At 40.7% G+C, this 27,600-nt stretch overlaps 4 protein-coding genes across 7 annotated transcripts; 1 reads left to right on the forward strand and 3 right to left on the reverse strand.

The window, feature by feature from the left end:
* Window positions 1-4: 4 nt before the first annotated feature.
* Window positions 5-3,768, reverse strand: thap12a (THAP domain containing 12a). Its single transcript, XM_008428252.2, has 5 exons — window positions 3,555-3,768; window positions 3,078-3,195; window positions 2,441-2,539; window positions 2,183-2,219; window positions 5-2,088 (listed from the first exon to the last, which is right to left on the reverse strand). Exons 1-5 carry the CDS (start codon window positions 3,638-3,640, stop codon window positions 272-274), a joined length of 2,157 nt encoding a protein of 718 aa, XP_008426474.1. The 5' UTR covers window positions 3,641-3,768; the 3' UTR covers window positions 5-271.
* On the forward strand, window positions 3,146-7,797 carry LOC103476128 (cytoskeleton-associated protein 2). Of its 3 annotated transcripts, XM_008428250.1 has the most exons (8): window positions 3,146-3,211; window positions 5,128-5,187; window positions 5,435-5,487; window positions 5,578-6,326; window positions 6,405-6,729; window positions 6,813-6,873; window positions 6,977-7,196; window positions 7,292-7,797. In XM_008428250.1, exons 3-8 carry the CDS (start codon window positions 5,443-5,445, stop codon window positions 7,554-7,556), a joined length of 1,665 nt encoding a protein of 554 aa, XP_008426472.1. In that variant the 5' UTR covers window positions 3,146-3,211; window positions 5,128-5,187; window positions 5,435-5,442; the 3' UTR covers window positions 7,557-7,797. The 3 variants fall into 3 exon arrangements, with proteins under 3 accessions (XP_008426472.1, XP_008426473.1, XP_008426471.1); XM_008428251.2 differs by lacking the exon at window positions 3,146-3,211 and having other exon boundaries at window positions 5,076-5,187; window positions 6,405-6,693; XM_008428249.1 differs by lacking the exon at window positions 3,146-3,211 and having other exon boundaries at window positions 5,078-5,187.
* Window positions 7,798-8,037: 240 nt separating this feature from the next.
* Window positions 8,038-17,096, reverse strand: stt3a (STT3 oligosaccharyltransferase complex catalytic subunit A). Of its 2 annotated transcripts, none has more exons than XM_008428253.2 (18): window positions 16,993-17,096; window positions 14,575-14,695; window positions 14,412-14,472; window positions 14,211-14,332; window positions 13,303-13,448; window positions 12,715-12,805; window positions 12,486-12,592; window positions 12,238-12,402; window positions 11,959-12,139; window positions 11,476-11,631; window positions 11,295-11,386; window positions 10,623-10,778; window positions 10,254-10,442; window positions 9,843-9,959; window positions 9,666-9,768; window positions 9,393-9,581; window positions 8,441-8,556; window positions 8,038-8,167 (listed from the first exon to the last, which is right to left on the reverse strand). In XM_008428253.2, the coding sequence occupies exons 2-18, from the start codon at window positions 14,660-14,662 to the stop codon at window positions 8,129-8,131; spliced, it is 2,118 nt and encodes a 705-aa protein (XP_008426475.1). In that variant the 5' UTR covers window positions 14,663-14,695; window positions 16,993-17,096; the 3' UTR covers window positions 8,038-8,128. The 2 variants fall into 2 exon arrangements, with proteins under 2 accessions (XP_008426475.1, XP_008426477.1); XM_008428255.2 differs by lacking the exon at window positions 16,993-17,096 and adding an exon at window positions 15,350-15,433.
* A 780-nt stretch (window positions 17,097-17,876) lies between these two features.
* Window positions 17,877-24,812, reverse strand: ei24 (EI24 autophagy associated transmembrane protein). The gene is made up of 11 exons (XM_008428256.2): window positions 24,690-24,812; window positions 23,501-23,637; window positions 22,362-22,507; window positions 21,502-21,562; window positions 21,298-21,364; window positions 21,101-21,225; window positions 20,474-20,593; window positions 20,253-20,364; window positions 20,050-20,161; window positions 19,850-19,924; window positions 17,877-19,188 (listed from the first exon to the last, which is right to left on the reverse strand). The coding sequence occupies exons 2-11, from the start codon at window positions 23,540-23,542 to the stop codon at window positions 19,023-19,025; spliced, it is 1,026 nt and encodes a 341-aa protein (XP_008426478.1). The 5' UTR covers window positions 23,543-23,637; window positions 24,690-24,812; the 3' UTR covers window positions 17,877-19,022.
* Between the last annotated feature and the right edge of the window lie 2,788 nt (window positions 24,813-27,600).

Raw genomic sequence — 27,600 nt, forward strand, 5'->3', positions numbered from 1 at the left:
CCAGTGAATTTAGAAATTCCTTCTCTTTAATTGCAAATTCAAGACTGGGCATGTTTTCTGCAAATCCAGACGAAACTCTCAAAACACTAGAACAAATTATAGTTTTACTACAGAACTGATCAACAGTGAAAAAAAAGAAAACTATGGAGACCTAGTGTACAGATCTGCCCATATTCATGTCTACACTTCAACATAAAAAAATAAAACCAAGTACAAAACGATCCATTTGCATTTGAGGGTCAGAAAATAAAGCTCAATATTTTATGGAAACTCAAGAGACTTCCTGCCTTTCAGGGCACGTCTTCTGGTAGAGCTCTACCATGGAGTCCAGATCAAACCCAACGTCGTAGTTTATGTTGAAGAGGGCGAGGCTTTTTGACTTGACATTGTCAGGCATATTCTCTATGTACATCCGGTAACGCTTGAACGCCACGTCGGAGCTGTCCTCCAGAGCCAGCGTGGGTAGGATGCTGAGGAGTCTCAGAGCCGTCATCACGTTGGGGAAGAACTTGACATCCGCCAGCTGCAGCGTGTCATGGAGGCTGGAGGGAAACGTCTCGCCTTTCCCTTTCTTGCTCCATTTGACCCACCAGCAGTGCAGCTCAGCGGAGAGACTTCCTGCATTCGGGATGTCGTCGCTGAACACCTGAATGCTCTCCTCGTCCGGCTGAGTGGACTTCTTCCCCTCTATGATGTGTGGGATCAGACACATACACCCCAAGGCCTTGATGTGATCCTGAGAGAAGAGATCATTCATTTCACTGATGACGTGCTTCACCGCAGGAACCGTCACATGCTCCTTGTAGTAGTCATCCTCCTGAGTGCTTCCTTGTTCTCCCTGATGCTTCCTCGAGAAGAACCGAGGAACCTTGACAGGGATCTCCATGGCTGCCGCTAGGTTGACGGCTTCGTCGTAGAAAAAGTCGTGGTAGACGTCGATGTTGTCGGACATTTCCTTCAGGGACTGCAGCACGGCAGTCAAGCTGGCTGTAGCTGAATGGATGTCCACCGCTTTCCCTTGGAGGTTTTTCCCAAACGCCTGGATGAGCACCATCACGTTTTTCAGCACGATTAACGCCATGATGAACTCAAAGTCAGTTAAGGCTTTGGAGATCTCTAAAGCACTGTGGGTGACTTGGTCATTCCACCTCATGTCTTCGTTGTCGTGGACGCTGTCCACACAGAGCAACAGTGCCTCTATGACATCCAGTGCCACCTCAAACCCATCATTCCTTCTGGTCCAGCCGGTCCGACAGATCTTCTTCAGCTCCTCAGCTTTGTCCTCTTTGTCTGGATAGAAGATGGAAATTGCATGCTCAAACTCCACCTGCAGTAATGGTGACTGAGAGAAAAACAATTCAATCTGCTTAAAGGTGGACAGGACGAGTTGAACCCCCGACACTCCCATGCTGTTGGCCAGAGACAGAGTCAAGGGATTAGTAGATCTTAATGTCAGTAAAGCCTTGGGGTACTTCTCAACCAATTTGGAAGCAAATGCTTTAATTTTTCTCGAGTGGGTCCCAGAGCAGGCGTGGGCTTGCGCTCTACACTGGCTCATATCTAAACCCCATCGATCGGTCATTTCAGAGAGTAGTTTTTCTGCCAGGTCATTTTCGTCTCCTTCAAAGGTCAAGAACCCCGCAAACTTCTCCTGATGGCTTTTCAACTGGTCCACATAACGAAGGAACACCGGAAGGCACCATTCTCCCGAGATCTTCACCGGTTCGCTGGTGAGTAGTGAGAAAAAGCCGCTTAGTTTGACTCCCTCGATCACCTTACTGCGCACATACTGCTCACAAACCGTGATTAGCGTGTCAAGTTCGTTGGAAAAGCAGTTTTGCCTTGAAGAATCAAACCTGTTCTTTAAGACTTCATCTCCACAGTTCAGGCGGTATTCCAGCAACGCCTGGAAGTTACAAGACTTCAAGCCGTCATCTTTCTCATTACATGGTGCAAATGGCGGAATGCTTTGCTCTCCGAGAAGTAGAAGAACCTCCAATAAAGTCTTGAGGTACTTTTTCTCTTCATCTTCCTCTGGTACATTCTGGACAGTTTCAGTAATAGGCTCTGCTGGAGCTTTTTTCATTCCTAAAAAAAAAAAAAAAAAAAAAAAAACCCAAAACATTTTGGTTACAATTGGAACACATTTTTTAAAATAAAAAAATGCATTATTTCATCTTACGTTTCCTTCCTCTTCTCTCTGTTTCACTATCTTTTGTCTTCAGAGAAAATCAGACAAATCAAAAGAGAAATTAGATCAAAAGCAGTTAAAAACTTTTTTGCAAATACATAAAAAAAATACCATGACAAATCATTCTAAAACGTCATCTCCCTCTAGTGTGATAATGCATTTGCAAAAAGCTGTCAAAAGTTTGAGACAATTACAGATGATGTAAACATTTAACATCCAGTATAATTAATTAATCATTCTTTTACCCACCGTCTCTTTACCACGCTTCACCTGTCCACTCTGAGGCTGGCCTGGACCATCAAACACAGACGGGACAGCGTCAGCTTTCAACACTGAACCTGGAGCATCCTGGAACAAAAGCACACAATGTAATCCCTATATATATATATATATATATATATATATATATAGGGATTACATTAGACTTCTTTTATACCACCATTGTGGTATAAAATGGTATAAAATTCTACAGGATAAGGAAATGTGGAACCAACATTGTGTAGATTAGCATGAAAATACTGGAGAAATGTGAAAGGATTTATAATGACAGAAATAAATTATTTTAAAAGCATACATCAGGGATGTCCAAAGTCGGTCCTCGAGGGCCGGCGTCCTGCATGTTTTAGTTCTCTCCCTGGTTTAACACATCTGCATCAAATGATGGCTCATTAGAGGCCTAAGGAGAACATTGACTTGCTGAGGAGGTTGTTACTATCACCAGGGAGAAAACTAAAACATGCAGGATGCCGGCCCTCGAGGACCGACTTTGGACACCCCTGGCATACATAGTAGAGATGTAGAAACATAAATAGAAATCTACATATATGTAGTGTTGGATCTCGCTCTAATCTGCAACATAGCCATTAAAACTGAGCACAGAACTTACACTATCAAATGCAGATGCTTCAAAATGTTTCCCACAGAGTCTGTAGTATTTGTAGAGCTGCTCCGCTGATTTCTCTTTCAGGTCATCCCTCTGGCACTGTTCAACCCACTTCTGCGATCTGAGGAACAAGCCAGGTATACAATGACGCTACATATTACAGAGTTCCTACATATTCAAATTCAAAAATACTTTATTGATCCCATTAGTAATAATTATACAGACTTTTGCTGAAAAAAAAAAAGTCCAAAATTCGTTTTGGTCCATTTTTAACTAAATGCACAAAAGTTCACTGTGAATTTACTGCGAATATTTATACAGATATTAGGATTTAACTATGGAATAACAGTAAAATCTTAATGGAGCTCACAAAGCCACACAATTTACATGCAGCGGGGCATTAAAAGACATTATTAGACCCGCGAAACCTATTTTATGCTAACTGATGCACATCTTCCTGGCTATATTAGCATCACTTACCTGTTTGGATCTCGTGGAAACCGGAAGAGCGCCTGAAAGTCCGAAATACCACTGGGACAGTCCAGCACGACGCAGTGGTTCTGCATTATGACTTTTTAGGACTAAAACTCTATTTTTTGTGGACTTTTTGAGGAAAGAGGCGACTGCTAACGTTAGCTGCCAAGCTATGAAGATCTAGCATTAAGCTATGAAGAACTAAGACTTCCGGTTATTGCCTTCAGAATAAAATTATAAAAGCCTCTGAAATGGGAACTTGAGTGCAGTGTGGTTCAAGAACTACATAATTTCAAAGTTACAAAAATTGCATTTTTGTTCATATGAAATTAATTTAGAGCAGCTGAAGTTCAATTAGGGTAACTTTGTAGCTAGGGGTATAATGAGGAAGATTTGGTCTCTTGGAGAGTTTATATTATGCATGCAAATAATAATAGACTTATAGATTGATTGGTCTGCCCTTACTAAAAGGTTTTCTTTGAACACGGGATTAGTTCTAATTGGTGTGTCTAGTATCCTTGGGGTTAAGGTTTAGGTCAGAGCAGATTACTTTGGCTTGAGAGGGATACTGCCATGATAAGCCCTTGTTAAAGGTTTGATGCATCAGATTAAAAGAACCTTGTAAAAATAAAAACCTTTATTTTTACAAGGTTAGATATATTTTTACAAGATTTTACATATATATATATTACATACATATTACATATATGTAATATGTAAAAAGTATATTACATATACTTTTACTAAGCCCACTACTCACATAACTTTAAGTGGAAAATCAGTCTGTGTATAATGAGGAGGATAATCCACATTATCCACATGTTTTACTTAGGAAATTAAGTTACTAAAATAAATGAACTTTTATTAATTTATTATATTAGAATTTACACATTTCTAATTTATTAACCCTTATCTTTAAAAAAACAAAAAGTTCAACAATCAGACTTTGTTTACTTTACGTTTTTGCTTACGTTTCCATTTTTCTTATTTTGAAGGTAAGTTAACTTCCGGTTGGTTTAGACAACGTTTAGCCGACGTAAAAATTAGCGCGAGATTTGTTTGCCACTTTCCCAAGGTACAAAAAACATGTCTCGGCATGTTCCGAACTTTGACTGCTTATGTTGTGGTTTTCCAGTCATATTGTAGATATGTAAAAAAACAAAAAAAAAACACGGCATCTAAATCAAAGAGAGCGACCATTGTTATACTGTGGATTATAGACAGTAATCATGGAGGCTGACCTGGAAACATAATTTACACACAAAGTATGAAATGCGCAGCATTAAGCATTTTGTGTAAAAACTCCTAATGTCATAAGTCTATCTTCACTACCCTATATTTTTCCCCTGCCTCAGTCAGAACTGCAATACAATGGGTGTGTTCCGACCAGTACTTCTGGAATTCTATTTGGGTTCAAACATTCAAATTGCTGTAATGTAGAAGCCGCTCAGGCTACGTAATGACGCAACTGTCGTTTGACAATTTATTGGTTAGTTCTAAATTCTCGCGATACTAGCCAGCCAATCACACAGCAATAAGCGCGAAGTCAAATGAAATTGTATCCGCGTGTTTTCCTCAGACAGAGGCTTACTGTGGAGGATACCAGTGGTGTAAAGCTGTTTGGACCAACCGTTGCAAGGTAAATTAAGATTTCTTGCAAGTCTGTGTGCGTTGTGTAATAACTGTAGTATTTTTTAAGGTGATGCAGGCATATATATAACATGCCAAATAAATTACCATTTGTTTTAGTCCAAAATTTTAAATACGTCAACGTATTTCTTCCAGATTACGTATATCTCGAATCGATTAGATGGCGTAATTAATTTTTAGATATTAAAGTCATGCTTGTGTATTTCTGCCGCTAACTGTCTGCAACTAATTTTTAGGCCACATTATGGACACCGTCACAATTTCACTACGAAAACATCCCAATCATAAGGTGAGTTCGGGATAAAAGTCTTATTATTAAATGAAAATATAACCAGCTTTTACACCCGATTTAACGCTCATGCTCTTTTAACGTTACTAGGGAAACAAGGAGAACACTCAGCCTCCAACTGGAGCAAAATCCTTTGTTAAAACGGGCCCTACATCAGCTGTGCCATTCCAAATCAAAGCCAACAAACGAGAAGATGTCTTCAACAAGGATGATTCTCTTAGGGCAAAGGGTAAACAGCTSGGTAGGAAGCCAGTGTCTGGAGAGACTCAAAGAAAGTTGCAGAGAGATACTAAAGATGTCAAAGCACAAATACTCAAACCTACTGTGGCTGAAGCTCCAAAGCAGACATTAAAACCTGCTCCAGGGATGTACAAAGGCAGAATTGTTCAGTCAAAAATTGGCTCTATTTGGAAGTCAAGTGATTCTTTGAGTGCAGCAGTCATTAAGCCACCAGCATCTAAACTAGAGAGCGAAAAGGTCAAAGACACAGCCATAAAGAAAAGGTCCAAATCTGTAACCGAGGTGTCCAGGCAAGTCGCCAAAAGGCCAGTGCCGATGAGGTCCAAGTCAGTTTCTGACCAATCCCATCAGGTGGGCAGGCCCCCCGTCGGTAACTGTCGCCCTGCTGGGTTCTGCTCTGCACGGCCTCCCACCAGAACCCTCGCAGCCACGCTACCACCTGCTACATCCAGAAGCACAACTGTGGCTGCCACTAAAGCAAGAGGTGGTCAGAACACAAAGCCGAAGATTCCAGTCACCGACAAGAAAGCCAGTAGACCTGTGATCTCAAGCGCACCTAGTCAGTACAGAGTTGCCACAGAGACGGCAGAAGAAAAACGGTAAAGTATTCATGCAAACAGGAACGAAAATTAGTTTTACTCAATCTTAAGGTTATTAAACCCCTACTTTCCATGCAGAGCAAAACTGGCCGAGTGGCTGGCCTCCAAGGGGAAGACTCTGAAAAGACCTGCCATGACAACCAAAGCACCTCCAAAAACAAAGCTTACTACAAAAGTAAAAGTGGATCCAAAGGTTCCAGAGAATGTTGACCTGGAGCCCGGTTCTCAGTGTGGAGTTGAACCCAACCCAAGCGTGCAGCATGAAATCCCAGCGCCCTCTGTGGAAACTCGGAGAGAAGGAGGTAGTGCACAAAGCCCGATTCCTGGGATCATGAACACAACACTGGATCTGCTGGACGACTCTGAGGTAGATCTGTCTGAATCTCCGGGCAGAGTAGATGATGTAAGCAGATTTCTTATGGAAATGGATTAAAAATGTTACACCAAGTTAGAAGGTAATCTAATCTTGTATTTTCATGTTGACAGATTGTTGTGAACCTTTGTGACGCCCTGGAGGCCATGGCGATTCCATCCGCAAGCTCTGATGGTACGTTGTCAAGGTTACTGCAGTGAATTTAAAGTCAAGATTTTGTGTAACTTCATAATACAACCCACACAAGATTATTTTAATCTCATTTTGCTTCATTTAGATGCAGATGCACAATGCGACCAAGCAGAAGAATGTAGAGATGAAGAGCAGAAGGATGAACAGACAGAGACTAAAGAGGAATCGGAAGTGAAACAGGAAGATGTTGAGGAAAGTGAGGATGATTCAGAAGATGATAGCAATGATGATGTGATGGAGACGACGCCCCAAACTAGCGCTTCAGTTATCAAATACAGTGTGAAGACCACCCCATACTTGCAGAGGTAAGTGCAGACATTTTTATTTGCACCACTGTTTACTTCCTGTCTTCATTCTGTTTGTTTTGTTTTTCCCCCCCCCAACTCTTGAAACCATGTAGTGTGAAGAAAACGATTGAAGGCAAGGTGAATGCGAGTGCATCGAGGAGGAAGAGCAACATCAAAGACCTGAAGTTTCTGACGCCGGTGCGCCGGTCCAGTCGCATCCACCATAAATCCTCCCATCTGCCCTCAATGCTCACCGATCACGATCCATGCGTGTCGTCGCTGGCCGAGCTGGTGAAGCTGGACGACGATCCTAACGCTTACATCTACAGGAAGAACCCTGCGCTTCTGCAGGAGCTGCCGGACCAAAATACATGCTAGGTATTTAGTTTTTATACGGAAATGTAAAGGACTTGAGCTATGGCACACTACATAGGTACACTTTGTTTTACTAACCTAATGTAAGTGTATGAAATTATTTTCTACAGTTACTCAATTTTTGTCAGTATAAAATGACACCTAATCTATTTCCTGTTGTGTTTTAAGAGTCAGAAATGTAAACTCAGAAAATCAGAGGATGTGAGCTCTACTAAGAGCTTGCAATGACTAAACAAAAAAGGTATTCAACACAATTCACAATCAATCCCACTTTAATTGATCACATTGTAAAAAACAAAAAATCCAAAGCACTCTTAATTGAACACTGCTTTCAGTTACACACCCAATGGAAAATTATACCTCCTGATATCAGACAGGATGTTTTGACTCCGGCTTCTGGTAAAAACGGACATTCTTAAAACCCAAATGACCCCAAAACAACTCAAGAACCAAAATCACTTTGATGCAGTTTTCTTCCCTAAAGTATAAAAAGTACTTCTCGCAACCGTCCGCCGACTCCCATGGGAAGATGTTCAGTGCTGTAGGCTGAAGAGCAATGTTGCTGTCTGAAGGCTTTATGTCCTTGAAAGGCCCCGGTTGTCCAGGTCTTTGACCTGAAACATAAGAGAAAAGTTGAATCCCGAAACAAGACGATGAGTTAATCTGATTCCAGGACTGACATTTTCAAAGCTTTCATTGATGTCGACTGTTCAGTGGAAAGCTGCAATGCAACATGTTCTATTTATGCTGAAGTGCCTGTGTACATTCTAAGCTGCTGCTTTTTTTTCTTTTTTTGTCTGAAACTGTTGCACCAATAACTTGAAGTTTGAAATAAATGCATTTTACCTTGACTGGAGTTTTCCCTCAAACAATCCCGACAGACTCACCTTATATATCCTGACCAGCCAGTGTTCTGTAGTGTAGGCCTCCTCCAGTACATCCAGCTCAAAGTCCTTGTTCCCAATCTCAGCATTTCTCACTCTGTCATAACCAGGTGGCCTCTCTGCAGAGAACAGCAGAATCTGAGTGGAAACTCTTTGCAGCAATAATCAGTATTTATTTTAGATCTTAACTATGTGCACTTGTATTTGCAACAACAGCAGACAGGTTTTCCTATAGTCCATCATTCTCAGTGGAGCCCGTCACTGCACAATTGGTGCCAACAGCTAATCTGGGCATCTGCTAAAACAAATACTTCCAGGGAGGATACTTTCACTTTTTCTTATTGTAAAAATAGTGTATGATCTAAAGAGAACAAGATTTAAAAAATTAGATGTGCCATGTTCAGTAATGTGAAGGTGTAAAGATCTTTTGAGAACTTTAATCTCAAAGATGCAATTCTAAAAATAAAGGTATTTTTATCTGAGTCCACCAGAGGGCGCACTGACGGCATAAATAGCTAATAGTAATGAACTAAATTCTGGCAATTCTTTGAATTTTTTTTTCAATATCTAGAGAAATGTTATCTTACAGGGTTCCTAGTATTTTAATTAATATAAATCAAGAATGTTACTTTGTTAAAGAAATAAAGTATTTTAGCCAACAGAACAGATCATGTAATAGGGGATTACGTCTCTAATTATCTGAGATTAGAGTTTTTCATTTACATAGAAATAAAAAGCATGCTAATTAAAGTGCATGAAATAGAAAATTTTAAGCTACACCATATATCATCAGAACAATCATTGCAAAGGACTGTATTGAGTGCAATCCCTATAGATACAATTTGCGTTAGTATAAAAAAAATTTTAATTAAAGCTAGATAAAATCCAATCTAAACGGTCAACATTTTCTTCTTTGGCCTGTGACTAATCGGTTCATACTGCTCGGATGACTTACTGCCCTCTGTGTAGACCTGTCCAAAGCGATAGTAGCACATCTTGTACATGAGGCAGTTGAGCAGGACAGGCGAACCCTCGCGGTCCACTCTGAACTCTCCGGTGGGAGTGTAGTAGTCATGCTCCTTGATGTGTCTGCCGGTCTCCGTGCTGCCGCCGATGCGGACCATCCACAGAAACTTATTGATGTCTGTCATGTAAAGAGATGCTTGTATCAGACTCAACACACAGTAACTAGAGTTATAAAGCACCGACCTGTAGCTTAATGACGTACCATCTGACGAATAGCCAGTCAGTCCTCCGAAGATGACCAAAACGTAGCTAACGTCTAGCTCTCTCATGATCTCATAGGCCTTCTCCTCAGTGGATGCCATGGCCTGCAGCACAGGAGACATCCGCAGTCGGCGCCGAAATCCTTTTTGACGCGACAAATCTAAACAGTAAAACTCACCTGTCCAACCCTGGAGATGTGCGTGTTGTTCCACGTGTTGTTGTCCACCAGAATGGTCCGGTTAGCCATGGCGGTGATCTGGTAGCCGTAATCCCACCACGACATCACTTTGGCATCCTGAGAGAGGAGAAAAATGCTTTACTCCAACAAACGTGTCTAAAGAAACTCAGAGGATGAGCTGCGTCCGAAGGCGGCACTGGGTCCACCCTGGGGTTTTGCACAGCTGAATGGTTGCATGGGAGATTAAAGGATTTCTCAAACACGCAAGAGAGAATCACAGCAACACTCCAGGTATGTTTTAGATGAGGGAATAACATTGTAACATCACGTAAAGCTTTAAAAAAAAAAAAAGTTGTTAAAATACTGCCCCTTTAACAATCACCACCTCCATCCCTCGTTTCTCTGACTGACCTCGGGGGTGTTGTGGCGGAGCCAGTAGTAGGCCTCTCTGAAGTCGTCAAAGATGATGCGGCTGCCGTCTCCGCCGCGGGCGGACAGGACGATGGAGGGAGAGGAGTAGGCTTCGCTGGTCACCCAGGTGGAATGGAAGGTGTAGGTGATGAGGAAGAAAGCCATGACCAGGATCATCCCACTGGCAACCTGCAGGGTACACACACACACACACACACATCAGAAACGCGCTACTGTTGAAGCAAGATGCTCCTTCGACTGAAACGCTAAGGATTAATGGTAGCATAAACAGTAAAGCTCACTGAAACGCCAAAGCATTTCTCCTTCAGTGGAAAGTGCTTTAAACAGGTGAGTGATTTCTGACTTCACCTCGTTTTTGATGGGGTAGGTGGAGTCCTGCTGCTTCTTCTTGTTCTTATCCGGCCGGCTGACGTCCAGGTTCTTCATGTAGGTCGTTAAGACCTGGGACACACCGATACCCGACAGGATGCACATCACTGGAGCCAGCACCAGCATCAGACGCACCTGGAAGCGTGAAAAAAAATGATCTGTTCAATTCGTGCGACATTTACACAACTTAAGAAATACGTTAAAAGATCCAAACAAGTTAATTACATTTTGGAATTAAGAAAATAAACATTTTAGTGCTTAAAATGCAGCAACATAGCATCCCTTTAATAAATCTGAACTAAAACTACACACATTTTGTGGAGTTTGGGACAAAATATATTTACAGACAAAGATGGGGGGTTTTTTCTATCTTAAATGCAAAATACATGTGTTTGTAAAGTTTTGGATAATCTACTGTTCTGAATGCGTTTTTTCCAGGAAATTACTTTTTGAGTCTGTATACTCCACTTAATGATTAATCGATTACTAAATTAACTGACGATTATTTCAACAACTGATTAATCATGATTAATCGTTTTATCCCTACGTTGATCTGACTCTTTAGCACTTAAAATCAGCAAAAAGATTCCTTTTCTACGATCCTTTGTGAAAGCGGATGTATTGGGGGAGCGTGCTAAAAACAAAACGTACCATGACGGCTGAGAAATACATGCTGGTCACTCCATACATGATGATGAAGATCCTGGCGTCGGATAAGTTGTTAAAACAGTAATAGAGGCCGACTGGAAGAAAGGAGGGAAAGGAAATCTGAAGGTAAATACACAGAGAGATCACGTTGTGATGACTGCATCCTCTGCTTCTGCCGACTCACCAGGAAACATGAAGACAAGCAGCTGGAGGTCAAAGTAGTACGAGGACCAGGTTGTCGGCTGGTGCTCCGACACCGAGGCGATGATGGGAATGTTGTTTTTAGCGTAGGACGGGTCCAGCAGAGAGTAGAAACGACCGGTCCAGGGAGAAATTTTACCTGATAGGAAACCAGAACAAGAAAAAAATATTTAAAAAATCCAGCATGTTCCAAATAAATCATCTCCCGTTTTACAGACCAGTCCTCAGATAGTCGTAATGCGATGTTTATATCCTTGAAATTGATTTGATTTACAGCTTTATTATATCAACTTCAAGGATATAAACGTGAAGCTGATATGATGACGTCATTTCCAATTTCGCCATTTCCATCCACCTTTTTCTAATGCAGTTCTTTAAAATTTGTATTAAAGAAAAAACACATATGTACACCACGTTGACGGAAACGGCATTATTGTCGGTCAAGAATGTCGTCAACGTCGTTTACCTGTGAGCATGAGAACGGCTCCCACAGACAGCAGGATGAAGCCCACCAGAGAAATGACGCTCTTGAACAAGATCTCAAACTGCTGCGCGTTGAGTTTGCTGCGCAGATAATCCACAAAGGCGTGAATCTGGCACAACCCAAACACTCCGAAGGCGGCCATGTGCTCCGATGACTGCACCGGCTGGCGTGGGAGGGGAGACGCACCGTTACATGGAAGCCTTTTTGGGTTTTTTTTTTTTATTACAAAAAGAAAATACTGCCACTGGCGATGCAACATACCTGAAAGCCGACAAAAGAGATCTGCATGGAGAGGATGGTGCCCAGGCAGTAGACGGTGCAGTAAGCCACGTAAATACGGTGAGAGAATCTGCCAGTGAGCATCAGCACCAACACGTGGAGGGGGATGAGGTTGATCAGGAACACGTAGCCGCCCCATGACGACACCTGAACACACACACACACACACACACCTCACAGTCACCGCTGTTTACTTTACAAACGCCATGCCAACACCTCACTGGCCTCACCATGTAGAAGTATGCCAGCGCACACATGGAGGACCAATAAACAGAGCCGGTCTTCACCGCTTTGATCCACATGTAATAGGTCAGCAGCATGCAGAAGATGGCAATACCTGAGAGGGGGAGGAGATACAGACATGGGCATCTTAACTATAACGTTGCTTTTACGAGTCCGATCCAGAACCTTTCTGCAGACTGTGACCTAACAGCTGAGCGGTCACAGCAGGTCCAGTACCTTCGTTATCATAGGAGCCGGCAACCGAACGGGAGATGTAACCAGGAACCACTGCGATCATGGCCGCCGCCAGGAGCCCAGCACCTGCATCCTACACACAAGGAGCATGCAGCTGTACAGACCAACCAAGAAGTATTGACATTTTATTTCAATTCCACCTGCATTGACAACTCAGTCAGAGTGCGACTGTTTACTGAACAAAGATCCAACATAGTGAGGGAAGACTAAGTCACTGAAAGTATAAAAGAAATAAATAAATGAATCAGTTGCAAGTTTATGTAAAAAAAAAAAAAAAAAAAAAAAAAGAAGTTTCCGCAATCAAAAAGGTCCCAAAATTACATAAGTATCAGGAGAAACTAACTTTATTTTCGTAAATAAAGCATGAACTCAAACTTTTGCATTTCAAAGTAGGAAGGAAAGAAATTGATTCTGTCCTTTCCTAATGTATAAAGCGCATACTACAAAGATGTAGAAATGGACAGTTGCTCTGTTTAAACCAGATAACATCTCACAGAAAGAAAAAGACCTTTCACTTGTAAGTTTCTGGATTCTTCACCGAGAGCGTGTTCCGGTGGGGGATGTTTTTACCTTCAGCTCCTTGGTGAGGTGGTAGGTGACGATGGCGGTGAAGGAGGAGAAGAGGGGAGCGAGGAACACACAGACGTTTCGGATGTCTATGGTGATGTGAAAAAAGTGGAGGACGTGGTAGAGGACGGCCGACGTCACCATGAGTCCTGGAGAAGAAAATGAGAGGAAGACGGTCAACTCATTATGTGGTATGTCTGATAAAGTTGCTTAAAAATATTTAAAAATGAAAAATATAATTTAAAAAATCCTGTGTGAAGAAATAATTTTGAAATGAATGAAACTAAAACATTTGTTTCTAGGAATTTCTAATTGGTATTATACAACTTTCTGTCTCCTGTGGTGGAAATATGACGTGGCACAGAGATCCATCTCTTTTAAACCCTGGACTTGCCTGGACAGGAGCCAATATTTAGCGTTCCAAATGGTACAGAGGGAAACCGTATGATTCTCTAAAGTTCACTGAAGCAATCAGGCATCTCCATGACAACCACTAAAGGCTCTCCCCATCAACTAAAAGCTGAGCCAGTGTTGGGTATGGTGAGGATGTGTGATGCTGAGGGCTTGTGGGAACATAATCAAGTTATTAAAATAGCAGGGCATTTTAAATAGAAACCTGGTGCACTACAAGTCAAGTAAACATGTGTTTTCAATGGACTAAATCATCTGTAGTCGTGGTGATTTCATCGAAAACCATTTCTTGACAGAATTTCTCAACGTGGTTATAAAGACTGAATATTTTCTACTTGTTATGAGCACAGCTCATGCTGCTAAAACAAAAGATTAATATACATTTTAAAGCTTTTTGGTCATCATGACCAAGTGTGACAAACGTGTGAATGGATTGTTCTAGTTTGCATAACACAAATAAGAGCTAGAAAAGGGAATGACTGTAAGCTCATCGTTCCTACCTGGGTAAATGGTGCCGCCGATGATCCTTCCCAGGGGATACCATGCTCGGTCATCGAACCAGTTGTGAAACTTATAAAATCCTTCTTCTGCCAGGAAGCGGGTGGTACGGTAGTTGAAGTATCTGATTGTTAGAAGAAAGTTAGGGTGAGCCAACAGCATGAGGACATCATTTCATCTAAAAGGCATCAATGGAAACTTACGGATCAAACTCATGGATGACGCTTTCGAACCTCAAAACGGAAAAGAGCCTGGTGGAGAATGCTGAGGAGGAGGAGAAACAACAAAAGCAAAAACAAAACATAAACACCTGTTCCGTTTCGTTTCCCAGCCATTCTGTTAGGATATAGGATGCAGAGGACTCACAGAGGACAGCAGCCATGGACAGAATGAGCAGCTTCAGCAGCGTGTCCTGCTTCTCGTAGGACAAACGCAGGAAGCCCAGCTTGGTCATTTTGGCGAGATCAGGGACAGCTCACCTTACTACCTGTTCAGGACAGAACAAGCAGCGGCGCACGTTGGTCAGATCCTGCATTATGAGACCACTGCAACGATGATCAGCAAGAGTCAAGATTCAGGGTCTGAGCTGCTGGTGAGAACTTCTGTCTCCAGTCCAACCAGCTAAGGCCACGCACTGCATATGGCGTCAGAAACCAGGAAGCAGCCACTCTGAAGCCCGTGCAGACCGCTGTGTCCAGCTTTGCACTCAAACATCTCGTCTAACGATTAAAGCGGAATCACATTTGAAGCGGAATCACATTCTATTTGAAAGATCTGTTTAAGCAGCAGAGTCATCAATCAAAGCTAGACTTAAAATGGCATTAACCCACTTCCACGGCAGCTGTAGTAAAAGCTAGCCAAGATATTAAAATGTTTGCTGCACTTAGACAGCATGCAGATATGTAGGGAAGAGTAGAAATTAGGCCGTATGTGTTAGTTCCCTTGCTGTATGTATATGTAGAAGATAAACTACAGAGGCTAACATGCTAGCTCCTGTTAAGTGAAAACCAGTAACGCGCCTTTCTTTTTTTTATTTATTTATTTTAAAACCTCCATAAATTCCAGATCTCAAACTGAAAATATATATTCCCGAGCAAAACAAGCACTCAATAATATATATATTTTTTAAACACTCACTCACCCGCTCCGCCGCTCCTGCTACTCATACACTTCTCACACACTACCTTCACCCTCAACGTAATCCCGCCTCCACTATCATTTGCGTGCACGTTTATTGGTCAAAAGCCAGTCAACGGCAGCCTACAATAAATTTGATTGGTTCATTGGTTGTCATTTAATCTTTGCTCTCTGCCTTGGCTCTGCGGTGTAGTGACGTGTCCTTAGAGTAGATGAAGAAGTGTGTCTCCACCTACTGGTCAAAAATGATATAGATGGAGAATAAAAATTGCTAAAAGGTAGTAGGTAAATCATGACATTTATTTATCCATCCATCCATTTTCTTTACACCCTTGTCCCTCAGTGGGGTGAGGAGGGTTGCTGGTGCCTATCTCCAGTTAACGTTCCGGGCGAGAGGCGGGGTCACCCTGGACAGGTCGCCAGTCTGACATTTATTCATGAATATTATAATTAAAATACAATTAAAATAAAATACAACTGGAAATAAATTATCCCAGGATCATTTCAGCGTGCCAGTAATGTATTAATGCATAAATATACAAATACATAGGAATTTAATGAATTCAGATGAAAAGTTTATATTCTATAAGTTAAACTCAAGTATTTCAATTTTCATTTGCTGTTGGGCACTACCAATTAAGTAATTTCTATGTTTCTAAAACCTGTAACTTTAAAAAACAAATAAATACAATTTCAGACTCTTAGTGAAATAATTCAGACATACATTCTTTCCCTTCATAGTCCAGTGTAAGGACTGTGGTGGGAAATTGAATCAAATAAGCAGTAGAAAAATAACAATAATTCCATGATGATAACATTACAGTAAATCTAAATGGAAAAGGTCAATTTAATTTCCCTCTGGGATCAATAGGATATTTTGAATTGAATTTGAATTCTTCATACAACAAAATAACATAAAGTGTTCGATTAGTTAAAAGCAAAAAAAGTCTGTTCAGTATTTTGCAAAACGTATATTATTTAATAAGTGTCAAATAGTTAACTCTGAATGAGACTCAAAACTGCTGCGAAAAATGCCAACTAATTTGTGGTCGCCTACAATTTTAACTCTGAATAAACGACAGACTAAATTCTATGAAAAATTAGGAAACACATCTAATAACACTAAGCAGCAGGGGTCTTCCTACCCAAAAGAACTAAAACACACTGTTATAGGGTGAAATAACCAGCTAACATTTAATCTAGGAATCGAAAAGACTTCAAATTCTACTGGATACCCCAAGCTATCACCTGAATTAATCTGACAATAATAAGTCCAGCAAAATCTTACTGATATGAATGTTAATAGAGCTGAGTTTGCTGGAAATAGGACTTCAGCTCCTCCCTGTACAAACACCACACCAGAATGTCCATCTGTCCCAGAAATCATCATGTAATTAACCAAACATTAACTTTATAATAGCAGCAGGAACTCAAATGCAACAAGAGCATCTTCACTAGTAACAACAATAATAAAAATACTTTTTTTATTTTATTTTATCTTATCCCGAGTAACATTAAATAAACCACCGCAACGTTCATAACTAACAATCAGCAAACAATACATGACAGCAGTTGCTGAACAAAAAAAGTAAACAACAAAAAAGAGCAGGGCAATATCATGGCAGAGGAGCAGAAGCTGTAGCTTACCCGCCGTCTACAAAAAATCCTCTATGTTGTCATTGTCAGTCAAGGTGGAAATTTTAGCTTTCCCTCAACTGGCGTTGTCGCCACTAGCAACTTTATCACCATGGCGACCCAAAACTTTCTGTCATCCACATATGGCAGGGGCTAGATATTCTGAGCGCCCCAAATATATTAAATTCAGCGATGCTGATTGGCCAAATGTTTATTTCTTCCCCTGGCAACTACACATGATTGGCTATTTAGCTCCACTAGATCTGTGGGGGAGATGCCTCCCTACTGACTGAGAGTGAGTTGTAGGAAATGTGTAAATAATGCAATTACATTTAGATAGACTCCATTAAGGAAAACAGGCTAATATTTTCTTTTTAAACGATTATAAGTAATTTCTGTTGTTTTTTTAATCCCAGAGGATCACTGAACAAGTTACTGAACAAGGCTGGGCTAGCTAGACTCTTCAGCAGAATCTTCACCTAACAATTATTGGTGATGCTCCATAAAACATTATTGAAATTTCATAATTAATAACATGTCAATCAGATGGCTAATCACATGGTTTGAAATAACCATAGAAAATTCTTGACCACTGACATGTTTTGGTTCCTGAAATACATGCACTTTTCTGACATACAGCAACTAGAGAGCAGAAGTACACATTAAAAGGAGGAATTTGATTGAAAAAAAAAAAACTGGATGAAAAATACAAATGGATTTACTTTAAATATCGCAATTGCCTTATTTGTGCCAGTAGAATCTTGTTTTTGGGAAGGTCAGGCCAGAAACGTCTGGCAGCAGCAGGTATAAAATAAATGCAAACTGCAACAGCAGCACATTTCACTTCACAATTCAAATCACGCAAAAGCAGAAATAATCACCAGACACGTTTCAAGCATTGAATACTGACCAAATTTTATTGAAATTAAATGTTACTTTTACAAAAAGAAAAGAAAAAAAAACCCGACAACAATAAAATCACTAACACTATACTCCTGTCAGAATTGCACACTTTTTCAAAATCATTGCCCCTATCCACAGCCATGAGCTTTTGATAAATGAAAGAGAAAAGATTACAGAGTGAGCTAGGGCGTCTGAAGAAAGAAGGTGCCAAAATTATGTACACCATAATCAAATAAAAATAAAAAAAATCTTTGCAGATAAGGTATAATGACATCAGCTTTCTGGGTAGGATAGGTTTAGCTAAGTGATGGAGATCACCTACTTGGTACTTCTAAAGAAAGGCCTCTTTATTATAGAGCTTCACATGGTTGTGCCTGAAGTGGAAAAGAAAACAGAACTGCAGTGGTTTGGCAGTGTTGTCTCACTATGACCAGCCAATGACACACAACCATTAAGGAGTGGGGTTAACCCTTCACCCTCTGGTGTCACTACATATACTACAGATAGTGGTGGTCTTCTGGGGGAAGAGAAGCCAAAAAACACAAGAGTGGCCATTTCTTATAAAAGGTAATCAACAGCAACATGGTGCCGCCTGAATTGATCTGAGATTGCAACGTAGGAAGGAAAAACAAAAAAGAAGAACACTCCTTTTAAAGGATTTGTTTATGAAACTCGTCGGATATCGACATCCATGTGCAAGACTCAGCACTAAGCAAAACGCTGCAGGTGGAACCTAAATGTGCCGTTTCTTCTCAATGCTCCTGCAAAGAGAGAAAAAGTCTATTTAAGGTATATCTGCTTAAGATTAAAACTATATGGTCTCTTGTGCTGTATTTGTTACGAAGCGTCACTCAAATGGCACATTATACAAAAAACAAAACAAAACAAAAAAAAAACCTATGCAGAAAGAAGACCAAACCAAAATAAAGTTACAGCTGTAAATATTCCTATAACGTGTTAAGAGAGAAGCGTGAGTCAAAATGTGCCTGGCGTGGATTTAAACCGAACCCAACCGCCGAAGATCGGATAATCTACGTAAACCCTTCATCTTGCGTTGCGTGTCGCCTTCTTCGAGGTCAACCCTTCTGGAGGAATCGCCAAACGTTGGTCGACATCGTTCCGTGCTCCGCGTGGATCCGTCACTGGCTGTGCTGCAGCAGTCTGTGGCGGTTCGGGGAGGTGTGGGGCGAGGCCAGCTTCTCGGACGAGGGCGACGGCGTCAGAGACGACTGCAGGTGGACGGTCTTGTGGAAAAGCTTGTTGCTGATCAGCACGACCAGAGAGAAGAGCCGCAGCTGGAAGTGACTGGGGAGGGAACGCACGTTATCAGAGACGCATCGGGTTTACCGACGGCGTCACAGGAAAGTCTGGAGCTGCGCCTCATTTCTGTACGTTTTAACCAAAAACCGCCAGAGCTTTTGGGTAATGTAGCGAAGAAGGTGCGACAAAGAATGCAAAAGAAGCTAATGTTTAAAAAAACACTAATTAGTACTACTTTAACAATTTTACAGCAACTTGCCGATGCCTTTTTAAACGCTTCGTGTTTTTGTCGTCTTACAACCACAAACGTCACTGTATTTTATTGAAATTTCTTGTGATAGAACAATAAAAACACATAATTGTGAAGTTGAAGGTGAAGTAGGACTGTCATGATATGAAAGTTTCAAAAACCACATTGATGCTAAAAAAAAAAATCATGATGCCACGAAGAAGAACAAGAAGGCAATTCGGAAATTAACAGAGTTTAAAAGTGTCACGTCCCTGCATAGTGAAACAGTAGACAAGATGGCGGCTAGGATAAGTATTTATATATTTTACAGCCACATTGTGTTCAAATAACCATGTCACTTCAGTTATTTTAAAACCGTTTTAATAAATATGTAAAACAAAACAAAACAAAAAAAAAACTGATGAGTGAGGGTTGGCTCAAGACTTTCCATGCATTTTAAAAGTAGCTGACACTCACTATAGTTTTGTTGGCGTTTTTGCCTCATTTGCACTGATGATGAACAGAGGGAAGAGGATGGAGAACAAGCAGCCACTACAAAGGGGGGGAAAAAAATACAGATCAGTTAGAAACTACTTCTGGTATTCTTTTTGAGAAAGTACTATGTTTTGTGTAATTTCATTATATCTAAGAAAAAAGAAATCGACTCTACAACTGACCTGATGATGTACGAGGAGGGCATGGCGGTCAGCAGAGCCATGGGTAAACCGAAGCCAAAGTAATATGGCCAATTCCTCTCGATGTTGGACAGTCGTTGGTGCATCTCGATGCCTTCGGCAGACAGAAGTGATCATTTTAGCTTGAGCCCCCTCTTAAATCCACACAACTCACTGCAAGGGTGGAAAACGAAGAGTAGTCTCACCGTGGTTGAACCAGCGATACTCGAAGCAATACAGGGAGTAGAGCAGAGACATGTGGAGGAGACTGACCATCTGTCCGATCGCGTCGATGGGGAACAGGCTGACAATCATCCCCTGATGGACCACAGCTTTCACTCATTGTGCCGTTCGTGGACGTGACATGTGTTTTGGAATCTTTGCTTGAGCAGGAATGTGGTTTCTGAAAGCGAGGAGAGCGTTTTACCTGAATGAGGAAGAGCGCCTGGAGCAGCAGGTTGAACAGCATGTCGGCGATGATCTTACTGACGCTGGGGAACGACTGGGCTTTGACGCCGGACACCTCAAACGCTAGGTCAGCTATGTCCTGCACAAAAAAAGAAGAAAAAAAAAAAAAACACAGGCTGACCTCTGACCTTTGGAGACAATGTCGCTGTGATGACCTGACCTTGATTTAATTGAACCAATAATTGACTCTATGCTTGTTTTTCAAAGTGTATCTGTTTTTTGTTCCAGTTAATTTTGATTATCTCCATCAACTTCAACATGTTAAAAATGATCAAAGTGTTTCAGCTTTCAATTGTTCCTGAAACGCTTGAAAGCTGAACGGGTTAGAATTGGTTAAAACCAATCTGATGGTTGGATAACCAAAATAAAAGATTAAAAACACAAACATCTTTGTGGTGTATCTCATATGTCTACTATTCAATAACTTGGTATCATAAAGCGCCAATGTTGCTTATTTTGTCAATGTATAGTTTTAGATTAAAATAGGATTCCTTAATTTCCGGCCCCTTCAATTTTTAGATCTAATCCCACCACTATTTTCTTATTTCTTATTTTTGATTTGAACACTGCAGACTGTGGCTCTGACCTGGAACCAGATGGCGTTCACTATCTTGCTAAGGACGAACAGAGGGAGAACCCACAGAGCGCTGAAGACGGAGGTCAGGATGAACTCCAGCCAGGACCACACGCTGCCGTGGAGGGAGGGGTCACCTGCAGCACAGACAGCTTCCATCAACAGCAAGCCCAACAATCCGCTCCGCAACTACCAGCGGCTGCGCGTACCGATGATTTTTGCCGTGAGGGTCTGCAGCAGGGGGATGAAGACCCGGTAGAAGAGAAACAGACTGAGCTGAGGAGATAAAGCACAGTGAGGGATCACGTTTGACTGCATCCTGACAAAAAAACAAAGAAGAAGCAAGAAACAAAAACAACAATTGTAAACCAAGGAGCTTCCAGAAGAGAAGAGAGAGCAGAGAAGCAGCTTACCCAGAACACTCCTCCATTCCAGGCACAGCACTGAAATATCCTGCTGGCTACTCTAGGCTCACTAAAAGATTAAAGACAAATTACAACCGTCAGGATTATTTATAGGAAAAGCGATTTTAGTTTTAATAAAGGTGCGTCTGTGCAGAGTGGAAATCATCGTTGACATTTTTACCTCTGCAATAAGTCAGAGCTGGCACATCATTCATTCGAGTCGCTCATTCATTCGTTTAAAGTCTCTGTTTATTAAATATTTGATCTTTTCTGAATGACGTCAGTGTTTATTATGCTGAGTACAGATCAGTTAAATGAGGAATTTGTCTATTATCTTTAAACTGATCACTTAAGTAGTTTGCCTTTTTCCCCCCCTTCAAGAATAAATAAAATTGGTAAAATAAAAGAAAGCTGGTGCTTTTGAGTACAACAGTGTAAATATGGCTAAAAATATATTAGGAAGTTTAAAATTAATATTTGAAAACCCTATTTTCCACTGTCTTTACATGAGACTCTTTTGGTGTCTCATGTAACTCAGGTGTTCGTTTCTGACACAGCAGAAAAACACCTGATGGAAGCAACAACCCAGAGCTGCTTTCACAATAAAACATCGGGATTGATATACGACACTCGTGAACGTTGTGACGACAACTGCAGTTCGACGTTGCGCAGCTCCAGACCTGGATAACATCTCTATCAAATTCCACACTCCAGACTTGTTTTTTTTTCCCCCAAACATCTTTTGCAGCATGCCGTGAATTCAACATACTACAATAAACAGATGTAACCTGTGTTGATGTGTTACGGTAAAAACCCAAACAGATGTGTCAGAACCCGACCTCAGTCAGAACCTGGTGTTTCCGACCTACTTGTCCGGTTTGCGTTCCTCACTCTGTGCCCGTCTCTGTGCGAGGGCCCCGCTGGCCCTCCTTCTCCGCTGCTCGTCCCTTTTCTGCTGGATGCGAGCATCCAGCTTGGAGATGGTTCCAATCCCCAATATGGAGTCCTTGATCCCCTGGCAGATCCAAACAAACAAACAAACAAATATATACAAACACGTATGTGGTTGAAAATTCTTTTAATTTTAACACTCAAATTTTCTCAGTGTTGGGAGAGGAATTCAACTTTTAGACTCAACTGCTGAGCTACTGCTACAAATAAAGAGCTAGCGTAGAGAAACCAGGTCTGCAGGGGAATTTAATAAATGACACACAGATGGAGAAAACGTAGAGACGCCTTTAATTCTTATCTCAGATGTCTAGCAGTCATGCTGATGGTATTAAATGATAACGGTTCTAGCGAAAGTAAGAAGCTCAATTCTGAAAGCTTATGCTGGCAGATGAGCATAAAAATGCACTAATCTCGTGTATAACTAGTAAAACTTACACACCTTCCTAAAATTCTACCCTGTTTGTGGTTCTCAGTTCAGTTTTCTCTGAACTGACAGTAAATTATATTTCATGGATCAACATTTCCCAACATTTGGCTATGGGAAAAGTCTAACGGTTTTCTTTATTTGAAAACCTTTAAGAATAAAACAATGTTGGTTCTCTAATGATAACGCTTTTTTTTAGTAGATGTTTTGTTTAAAAAAATTCTAAGCTGTTTTTTTTTTTTTTTGTCAAAAGGTCATGTAACTTCTGGGGATCTACGTGAGCCTCTCTTAGCTGCACTGAAAGCAAAAATGACTCTTTTGGAGTCTAAAAGTTGCATTTTTCACTGGGTTCAGATCATTTGAACATACATTTCTGTAAAGGTTTTTCTTGCTCGATGCTGGATCTTATTCTGATTAATTTGTTTATTTTTAACTTGAACATTCAAACCTTTATTATGTTGCACAGAGCACAATGAGGGACTGGATCTTCTTTCCACTTCCTTCCTACTCAAGTATAAGTATCACCGCTGCTGAGGAAGGTCATACACTCAGGTAAGCAGTCAAGCTAAACGACGGCATCGTGATGACCATCCTGCCGTGTCTCATGAGTGTGTGTCGCGTGTGTGTGCTGACCGTCGCAACATTCTGGAGGAAGGCCCTGACGCTGTCTGTCATCTCTGGACCAGCTGCAGATCCATCAACTGCAGAAGGAGGGGGGGCTGCTGACCTGGTGGTCCACTCTCATGGCAGGGTGGGGCCCATGTACTAACCTGCCGCAATTCACAAGAAAATAAATAAATAAAACTGTTAGGAACTCAATGCATTTCCTCAGAAATCCCTGCAAATAAATACATAAAAGACACAAAAAAAATAATAGTGAGGGATTCGTTTTATGTTTCCAACCTACTTTATGTACTTAACTTAGGCTTTAACAATGTTACTTTTTCACACAAGTGCAGGCACTTCAGATTTTTATAGTTCAGATTAATTAGAAAAAATAAAGGAAAAAAAGCCTGTGTAAAATGCCACAGATGTGTATTTCTCTAGGAGCCATTTTGTGCTGAATCACTAATAATAACATGGTGATTGGAACTTTGGAACAAAAACAACCCTTCCAAAGTCATCACATTAACTAAAACATCTGATAGAGATTTTATTCTACTTTGTAAGATATCATGAAGTCACATAAATGCTGACTTGTTCTTAGTTTTTTAAAAAAATGCTAGAAGTCTAAAGTTAACCATGAGACCTAAAACAAGTCTGAGAGGATCCTTTGTTCTCAGCTGGCGGGAGGGGGAACTTCTGCTTGTGAACTCAGGAAAACAAAGCTATTCCTCTTACCCGTTCATGCCGATTTTGTTTTATTAGCAACAACTTCAAGCATTTATTCCATGGAAATATCATAAAACCATAATTGCACTTTCCTTTTCCTTAAACTAGCTCAACAGCAAGGCACACCTGCTTATTTTAGACACATACAGCTATGGTTATTGTGTGTGAGTCAACATTAGCCAGCTGACTACAGGTAGTTAGCTTAATTTACTGGGATCACTCAGGCAGAAGTTGATCCCACTGACCTCCCAAAACGCCTCTAACTTGATCGGTCAACAGCCTCCTTGTGTGAACTATTTAACAAGAAGCCTCTAACTCCTAATATTTGACTTTCGCTGGGTTGTTCCAGTGTTGCTGTTAGCTCGTGTCTCTGTTAGCTCAGTGTTCACGCTGAGCAGCTTAATTTGTGCTGTTTATATTCGAGACAACACTTGTGGAGGCGAGCGAAGACAAAGACAGAGCACACAAAGAGCCCCATTATCTTCCTTACCTCATGCGACACGTTCACGGTTATGGCCCCGGTAATAAATGCGTCTTTCACTCTCCTAATATGACAACAATACCAAACATACACTGCCAAGAGCCAGGGCCGTGCAAAACATATTGCGCAAGCTCCGACCGCTAGGTAACCTGGGAAATGTAGTACTTATTACGGAAACTTGAACGTGCGTTTTGTCCATGGACGATTCGCTCGTTCCCCCCAATGTCGAACCCAATTTCGTTGCCATTTCGTTCTTCTTACATGTTGGGCCTAAAAATAAACAACTTCGTACCCCACGTACTTGTCCTCATTTTCTGTGTATAGGGAAAACACATACAAATCTCGGTCATTTTGACCCGAGGACAACAGGAGGGTTAAATCATGGTTAATCTGATCATATTTATTGGTTACCAAATATTATTATTATTAATTATGGAAAGAAATGTTATTACTTTCTGAAAACATACTAAAAAAAGTTCTTTAAAAAAAACTTGTTTTACATCCTACTTTTATTCTTTTTTTCAAATTCTAATTTATTCCAGCTGACTTCTAAAATCCAACAACAAGCAAAAATTATCCTGTACTCTCAGAACCGCCAGGTTCACTGATTACTAACCTTGTCTTTGTCAAATGAGAATAATTTTTCAGTGTAAGAAATGAGGGTATTAATAGGTACAGGGACAAATACTCTTATTTAAAGGGGCAGTGTTATGTAAATTCAACTCTTCTTCAGCTTTACATCCTATTTTCTTTTATTCCCTCATCAAAAACATACCTGGAATGTTAGCTTGATTCTTTCATGTTTGAGAAATCCTTTAATCAGTTATACATGTAACTTCAGTGCAAAACTGGTTAAAAGAAAAAAAACAAAAACGTTGACGGGTTGATAGAGGAGCGATGTGATGACTTCCTGGAGGTGAAGTTTCAGAAAGAGCAGGAGTTTTTACAGAGACAATGGCATTAAATTAGGAAGTAAAATTATTTTTAGTTATATTTGATACATATAGAATTTTAGAGCATCTGAAGTGGAGATAGTTACTTGACTGTGCCATGAAATGGCACTATGTCCCTGGAAAACACATAATACTGCCCCTTTAAATTTCTTTGGTGAATTTTATAGAACTGACATCGTCATGCTGGATTCAGCTGGGGGGTTAAACAGACAAATATGTTGAAATCTATAATGTTAATGATACCGAGTCAGAAAATTGTTAGTGTTAATAAGTAGACACTCAACATTCTCCCACTTTGTCTTTACCTCTTGGTGTCTTTTCCTTTGGCTTAGAACATTCTAAAAGGCAATACCTATTCTTACTTAAATTAGGTCTATATGCTTTACTCAAGTCTCACTAAATTGTTTATTCAACTCAAGTAATGTGAGTGTGGCAACACTATGGTAGGAGTCTAATACCTGCTCCTAACAGCAGGGTAACCAGAAGTTGTCAACAACGCCACCTTGGGAATTGCACCCAAGGAAATTGACTGGCAGCAGGCTCGAGGTTCGTGACCAAAGAGAACAAGACTTTTCCAAAAAAAATGAATCACATTTTATTGTTTCATGTTAAAAAGAGACAATCAAAACATAAGGAATAAGAAGGGAGTGTACAGTACTGAGGCCTACCAGCAGGGGGAGGGTGGTCCAAATGGGAACTGGTTCCTAAAATAAATGAATAAATCCAAAATAAATCACCCCAAAACACTTGTGAACAGGCATGCAATCGTGAAGAAATCCCAACACCAGCCACTCGCACAACACACAGTTCCAGTCTCCCAGGAGGCCCCTCCCACTACCTTCAGCTCTCAGCCTGGAGACAAAAGGGTGGGGTCAAACAAGCAAACACAAAAGGAAACACAAATACTACAATTTAAACTTGGCCAAAGACTAAAATGAGGTTACCTCCAGCATAACCAATTAAAATCATCAATACTTTAATAGTATAAAAGAACCCATGGCTGCTACCTGCAGCAAGGCTGGAGGCCACACAAAACAATAGAATGTTCCAAAGTAACAAATTTAAACCAAAGAAAACCCAAAACTAAGGAACTAAACAAGACAAAACAAATTGAACAAAGCAGTTACAAAAATGAAACATAGTCAACCAATGAAACAAGATAAACTAAACAAAAAAATGAAAGAAAACAGTGAAATAAAACAGCAGGGTCTCCAGTGAGCTGCAGCAGTCTCAGAGCTGGAATTAAATCAAAAGGTTAGTAGGTGATTTACAGAAGATGGAAGACAGAGGAAACCATCGTCGCCTACCAGAGCTGGATGACTTCATCCCAAACCAGAGGAACCTTTCCAGCCCACAGCAGGAGGATCAGCTTTCCAATATGTGCTATATATAAATAATTGTTATTTTTGGTGTTATGGGGCTGTATGGGTGCAATAAAACAATACATAGCCGTTTTATGTGCAAACTGCTACATGAGTAATGTACATGTTTGGCCTGAGAAAAGTACAAGACTACGTTATTTTGAGTAAACTGGATTTGACTATTTTTGTCACTGGAGTGAATGCTTGAAAAAGTTTTTCCAACATACTCATATATTTAACTTGTTCCTTGTGCCTTTGACCACTTAACAGATGAGTGAGTCAGCAGCAGCTCTAACCCACATCCCTGACCCATCCTCTCCTGAGTGAAATTAAAGCTGCAGTTTACCACTTTTATATAAATATTTTTTTTCACATATTTTTTTTAAACTGTCATTATGTTGTGACAGTATGGTATGAGAGGTAATCTGTGAAAAATCTATTTCTTCTGTCTTCTCCCAATGCTAGAAACAACCAGACAGTGGAGAGTTTTAGTGCTGTCAATCACAATCTCATGTGGTGCTGCTCATCCTTCCTCCCCCTCGATTTGTGCCATGCTGCAGCTAGCATAGCATAGAGCTGTGCAGATTCAAACTGTGAATATTCAGT

Source organism: Poecilia reticulata, linkage group LG14 (assembly GCF_000633615.1).
Source record: "Poecilia reticulata strain Guanapo linkage group LG14, Guppy_female_1.0+MT, whole genome shotgun sequence".
In the NCBI taxonomy this organism is placed as follows: Eukaryota; Metazoa; Chordata; class Actinopteri; order Cyprinodontiformes; family Poeciliidae; genus Poecilia; species Poecilia reticulata.

Bases quoted from the DNA above. Each gene is read 5' to 3' on its own strand.
- stt3a (XM_008428253.2), bottom strand. From the start codon at position 14,662: ATGACCAAGCTGGGCTTCCTGCGTTTGTCCTACGAGAAGCAGGACACG. The intron at 12,806-13,302 runs GTAAAAACATCC...CCTTGTGTGTAG, and splicing joins ACCTCACCAAGGAGCTGAAG to GATGCAGGTGCTGGGCTCCT. The intron at 8,557-9,392 runs GTAAGTCATCCG...TGTTCTCTGCAG, and splicing joins ACAGGTCTACACAGAGGGCA to AGAGGCCACCTGGTTATGAC.
- ei24 (XM_008428256.2), bottom strand. From the start codon at position 23,542: ATGACAGACAGCGTCAGGGCCTTCCTCCAGAATGTTGCGACG. The intron at 20,162-20,252 runs GTGAGACTACTC...TGTCTGCCGAAG, and splicing joins GTATCGCTGGTTCAACCACG to GCATCGAGATGCACCAACGA. The intron at 19,925-20,049 runs GTCAGTTGTAGA...CCCCCTTTGTAG, and splicing joins CCCTCCTCGTACATCATCAG to TGGCTGCTTGTTCTCCATCC.
- thap12a (XM_008428252.2), bottom strand. From the start codon at position 3,640: ATGCAGAACCACTGCGTCGTGCTGGACTGTCCCAGTGGTATTTCGGAC. The intron at 2,540-3,077 runs GTAAGTTCTGTG...CTTTTGTTCCAG, and splicing joins AAGCATCTGCATTTGATAGT to GATGCTCCAGGTTCAGTGTT. The intron at 2,220-2,440 runs GTGGGTAAAAGA...TTTTCTCTGAAG, and splicing joins TGAAGCGTGGTAAAGAGACG to ACAAAAGATAGTGAAACAGA.